The 6,000-nt window shown below is 29.7% G+C and overlaps 1 protein-coding gene across 3 annotated transcripts in view; it reads left to right on the top strand.

Moving 5' to 3' along the window:
* Positions 1 to 2,725: 2,725 nt before the first annotated feature.
* Positions 2,726 to 6,000, top strand: part of Dark (Death-associated APAF1-related killer) — a 36,874-nt gene continuing 33,599 nt past the window's right edge. Inside the window, exons 1-5 of one of the 3 annotated variants that reach the window (XM_014426539.2) lie at positions 2,726 to 2,811; positions 2,880 to 3,030; positions 3,242 to 3,466; positions 4,212 to 4,349; positions 5,772 to 5,911. In XM_014426539.2, coding sequence (XP_014282025.1) covers positions 2,902 to 3,030; positions 3,242 to 3,466; positions 4,212 to 4,349; positions 5,772 to 5,911 — 632 coding nt within the window. In that variant the 5' untranslated portion in view covers positions 2,726 to 2,811; positions 2,880 to 2,901. Of the gene's footprint in view, positions 3,031 to 3,241; positions 3,467 to 4,211; positions 4,350 to 5,771; positions 5,912 to 6,000 lie in introns of all 3 variants that reach the window. The other 2 variants (XM_067052655.1, XM_014426538.3) reach the window with 2 other exon arrangements.

Genomic DNA, 6,000 nt, shown 5'->3' with positions numbered 1-6,000 from the left:
TGTCACGTCACACCTCATACATTCTACGCTTAAACAAAAGGAGATTTTGTTCATTGCTCTAAGTTATTGTCCAAGAAAATGTAAAAAAAAATGTAATTTGTTTGTCGTGAGGACATGCCGTCGGTAAGAGGTCTGAACACTGATTAAGGGGTTTCTAAGTTTATTAATCCTTAGGGGGAATATATCATGACAGGGCACATTTTGGTGGCGAGTTGCATCTTCGCATTTATCCTCAAATCAAGGCGAACGGCCTTTCTTCTGAGCTGGACCTAGAGTAGCATCATCCGTCTCATCCAAGGCTTTGGAATAGGCCTCCTACTCATCTTCCACTGATAGATAATAATGATTTGTTATAATCGAGTGTATAATGGATCATTGCAACTCGTTCTTAGAGCTTCTCCAAGTTAAAAGGTTTAACTGTAAAACTTTTAATTTGCTGCCAAGTCAGTCTAATTTGAGACCTTGACAGTATTGTGTGCTATTGACAGGTTGTGATTAGAATCGACATTAGCAATGGGGCTACTGCCTCCATAGAGAGCGATAATATAGCGTAAAATAACACAAAACCGCATGAATATGGGGGAAGGAGAATGGTTTACGGAAATGCAAAGAAACTCGAGAAGTGGGAAGCGACAGTTTGTGTTAATTGCAATTAAAAACGGAAAGACCGCTAATTAACATTATTATTTATATTTTTTTATTTACCTCTACAAATATTCCTTTACAGAATAATATCGAGTTTATTTATCTGAATTTTAATTAATTTTTTTTTCCAATATCATAAAAACTACAACCCCTTCGAAGATAAACTTTATAAACTACTTTATAGTACATTAACCTAGCTTTAATTTGAAAGCTTACTGACATCTGTGCGTCTAATGGTTCCTGGAACATAGTCTGAACAACTAGAAATCAATATTTTGTGAATTTATTCGGGTAATTATCATGAAAACTACAACTCCTACTAAGTTAAACGTTTTAAAGTACTTCATATTACATTAAACTAGCTTTAATATCAGGAGTAACAGACATCTGTATTAGAAGTACAGTCGTTACTGAGATACAGTTTTTCATAAACCAAACGTTTTTTCTGAAGAAGTAGAAATCAAAATTTTTCATGAAATTGGTTTTTAAAAAATAATATCTCGGGAACTATTGAACATAAACACATAGCACATAGCTTCTTTAAATGATATTAAGTTTTTTCAGTGTTGTGGGTAGTTTTAAAGATACAGACCTCCAAATATAAAATTGTTTTTTTTAAACATTTTATAACAGCCGCCATTTAATATTCCCTCTAATTACGGTTGGCAGATTAATAAATTTTAATTTTAGTAAGTTACAAGTCAGAATTATAGCTACTTGTAGTAACTTTACATAGTTTTCTTGAAAGTAATAAAAAAATTGAAGTGAAATAACTGACTTTTCTCTTATCTTGGGCTCTTGGACTGTGTGTGATGCGCGCACCACACCAGATTTTTCTTAATTAAAAAAAATTGACATATTTTTGTGGAAGTATTCTGTTATAAATTATAGTAGTAAATATTATATAATCATTAGTATTTGATTTAAGTTTGGGTAGGTAAAAAATATTAGTTCGAATAAATTTTGCTAGGTCAGAGAAAATATGGAAAAAGGAATTTCTCCAAGCCATTTTGGTAGGCTCCCTGGTAACATTGCCCCCCCACCCCTTTTTTTATCATCCTCTCCCTCTTCGATTATTCAAAACGTGTCTTTGTCAACATAGAGCTTATTTTCAGACATCAAAATACTGTAAATATAAGTTCGGTTAGGAATAATTCTAAATCAAAAAATATTTTGCATCTATCTGTGAGACGAAGAAAACCTGGACCGAAAAAGAGACGACCTCATAAATGCGAAACTTATTTATTATATTTTAGTGGAATTAGTGTTGTTATGGTGTTGTTTATGAATTTGATTTTTTGGAAATTACGACTTTGATAATCTAATATACCAAGTCTTCGTAAAAATGTAAATAAAATAGTACACCAATTTACTATTACTATATGAGTTTTAATTAACCGCAGCCGGACCAAATTTCATTTATTGATACACACGGTCAATCAGCATTCTTCCAGTAAAAATGTACTTTAAGGGGCCTTGTTGTACCATTTACTTTAAGTTAATGTTTTCACAAAACGTCTGGTGCCGTTTTTGGAAGGTTTTTAGCTATTGAAATACTAAATTTTCTAAGAAAAGAAAAAAAAGTCAAAAAAACGTTGGCTCAATAAAATAGTATAATTATCTAATATTTGAGTTTTTTTTTACCGCACCCGAACCATTATTCCATTCATTTATACACACGGTCAATCAATAATCTTCCAGTATGTCACAAAACACACGGGGCCCTCAAGATACAAACACTAGTAACGGCTATATCCCCCGCAACTATAGTATTTGTATCTTTTTTAGCCCTGACGAAGCCCTGCAACTTGGGGCGAAACGTTGGCTCAATAAAATAGTATAATTATCTACTATTTGAGTTCTTTTTTTACCGCACCCGGACCATTATTCCATTTAAAAAAAAGTCAACTAAATCGGAGAAGTATTAGCAAAGATATAGACAACTTAAATATCATCTATTTATATAAATAGAAATGTAATGGCTTCTCAGCCAAAATTATTTCAATATTCCTGTAAAAGTAGGGATTTTTATTAAGGAAGTGAGAATTTTGAGATGTCTAAGTAGGGAGAAGTCATCTGGCTACACTGCTTCAACCACTTGTTAGTCATTTGTGGAGGGAAGAAATGAATTCATAGATTAGTTCTTTTAAATTTTAGAAGTTAAATGTATTGATACATTGTTGTTAAATATTTATTTTAGTTAGCTGATAACTATTTTTTTCATCGAATAATAGTGGTTTTAGGACAGTTCACATTATGTCTTCAATAAGTAGACAAGTGATCAGTGATAACTGGAAAAGCTTGATTGATGATTTACAAGAAGATGTTATCTTGGGTAGCAAGTCTATTCTAACAGAAGATGAATTTGAAACAATAAATAATCTTGTAAGTTGATATTTACACAATTTAATACATATTCTGGCATTTTGGCTTTAGTTTCTCTCATGAAGATGCATTGTTTGGTTACTCGGAACTATTCCCGGTGCTGATCTAATTGCAATTTACCAGAATGTATTTGATCAAATTACATTTAATTTTTTTAAGTTTGAATTCATAACTTGAAATTACATTAATCTTTATTCTGTGATTGTTTTAGGGTAATGACCAGCAAATGATTGAACACTTTCTGAACACAATGATTAAGAAATCTAAAAAGGAACTTGACGTTTTTATTGAAAGTTTACGTATATATTACCCATGGCTGTATAAGAATCTTATCAAAACTATTGACAAATACAATAGAACTGCTCCTCTTTGTAAAGTTAAAATGCTTGGTGGAATCCCTAATTTACCTCAGCGGATTATCGAAAGAACAAATTTGGTTTGTATTTATTTAGTTAACTCAATTGAAGTAATTTTTTCCTAAGAAAGAAGGTAATCTTCTGGTATATGGACTCGTCCTTAAAACACCAATCCTTGCACTTAATAATTCCTCAAGATTTTTTCGGCTATTTGATGTATATTTTGCCTGTTGTCCTCCATTCAGTCAGAATTTTGGGAACCTTTTCTAATTCAAAGAATGCTGTAATATCCATTTTGTTTTTAGTCATCTGCTTATGAGCTTTTTCATTTCTTTTATATTAATTATTTATTATAAAATATTCTTAATGATTTAAAGCAGTCTTCTCGTCTGTTCAGTAGCAAAGCTAAGTTGGATATAAATCTGCTTAATTGGTACTCTTCAAAATATTTTTTTTCATAGATATTCTGAAGTGTTGAAAATAAGCAGTTTTCTTTGTTATAAGAAATTTTTTGTTGTTTAGAATAATTAATGCTTCTTATGTTACTAAAATAAATTGTGAATGAATTTTGGAGTGAACTATCATCTTACCATCCTATATTGGCTAGGAATCCCATAGAGGGTTATATTGTTTTAAGGAAGTGGCAATTTGAAGTTTTAGTTCATAGCTCTAATATTGAAAACAGTCTGTTTAAAGTTTAATAATCTAATTTTAAAGGTTTTATTGTTCATTAGAATTGTTAAAAATACCTAGATGTTAAATTACTTTTTCAGATTTTAATATTGTTGGATATATATACAGTTTTAATTTTTTATACTTTTTCAGCTTAGCAAATTAAAAAGTTCTCTTAAAAAACTTAAAAAAGGAGAATACATAGTTCTTCATGGAATGTTAGGTAGTGGGAAAACTACTCTTGCTGCTACTGCACTTAATGATTATGAATTGATCAAAACTTGTTTCAAGGTTGGTATAAGAAAAATGTATCATTTATTTTTTAATGACTTCTTAGTATCATCTCATTTGATGTGAAATAGCATAAATACACAATATTCTACACTACAAGAAATGCTTGGATACTTTTTTCTTTCCTTAAATTTTATTTTAAACAATGAACCAAGAAAAACAAATTTTAGGTTGTGTGTCAAGTTATGCAGGATTAAAAAATCTGTCCTTACACTTTACATTATCTGAGACTTTTCTCAAAAACTACTGTACTGATTTTTTTGAGATTTGGTACCAGAATCATGAATCACCCCACAATAATCATCGGACTTTGTCTTAACCATCCACCATTTAGTTTCAAATGGGTTGTTGATTAAATTTTTTCAAATCCTACATCTTGGCCATTAGTTAGTTATGATAGAGGAAAAAATCAATAATCAGTCTTCCAAAGCTAAAAATAAAACAAATTTAAATATCTTCTGACAAAAGAAGATTGATTTTATTTATAATAAAAAAAGTATATGAAAAATATATCAATTAATTTTTTGGCTAATAGGAGCCATTCTCAAAATTCTATCATAACTGTAATAAATCTAGCAGAGCGGGACTGTCATTTAAATTAGTGTCGTAAGTGAGTTTTAGCACAGCGATAAAAAACATGGAATAAATAATTTTTGCTTTACAGAATCTTGAGAATACTTCCTAGAAGTCTAATTGTCAATGTACTATAAGTAATAAACTCATGACTGGTGATCTAAACAGCTTATTTTTTATTAATAACTATTATGGCCTTGAGATTCAACAATAGAAGAAAAATTGTTGAAATTTCTCTAAACCTCTATTGAAAATATATAAATATCAGACCAATATAAGCTAAGATACTGTAAGCAATGTTTATATTGGTCTTTGTGCTTAGGAATTTAGTGAGGATAGGCACACCTGCCATCTCTGTTTGGTATATACTAATTTTTAAAAAAATAATAATTTAAATAAGAAACTATTTTGTTTCAATTTGTACCATTTTTTGAATAATTTTTAATAGGTTTATCTCTAAATTCTATATACTCTAATATTCCATAATATATTACATTTGTCATGTAAACATAAGTGAGTATAGCTTATTCTGGATCACCTAAAGATTTAAGATAGTTAAATTTATTTTGTAGTTCTTGTTTAAATTAAAATTCAAGTAGTTATTGGAACTCTGAAGTTGCTGGATGATTTATTTTATTTTTTTATGTTTTTGTTAAATATCAATGCTGTTTTATTATGATGTATTGTATTAACTATCATGCTGAGTTGCTAAATGATTATTTAACTTTTTATTTTAAATATATTTTTACAACAATAAACTAATCTATTGAAGTAGGTGACCATTTTATTTTCACTAATTTTTTTCAATTCTGAGATATGTCATTTTCATTATTGGTTTTATTGTTTTAGGGCTCGGTGTATTGGTTGACTGTTGGAAAAGTTGGTAAAGAAGACTTAGGATTCCTTCAGCAGCAACTAAATGAAAGATTCCCTGATCCAGTTCAACTTTCCCCATCATCACATTTAGCTACTATTCAGCTTACTAAAATGTATGTATTTGTTCATTTCAGCATTTCTGCTTAAATTTTCCATTTCTCTCCAACTCTTCATCATAAAGCTTTAGCTTTTTACATTAGTC

This window comes from Halyomorpha halys, unplaced genomic scaffold, assembly GCF_000696795.3.
Source record: "Halyomorpha halys isolate HHAL.00 unplaced genomic scaffold, Hhal_1.1 Scaffold582.1, whole genome shotgun sequence".
Lineage (NCBI taxonomy): Eukaryota > Metazoa > Arthropoda > Insecta > Hemiptera > Pentatomidae > Halyomorpha > Halyomorpha halys.
Note: the sequence above shows the minus strand (reverse complement) of the source record. Positions and strands in the feature narration are given on the sequence as shown.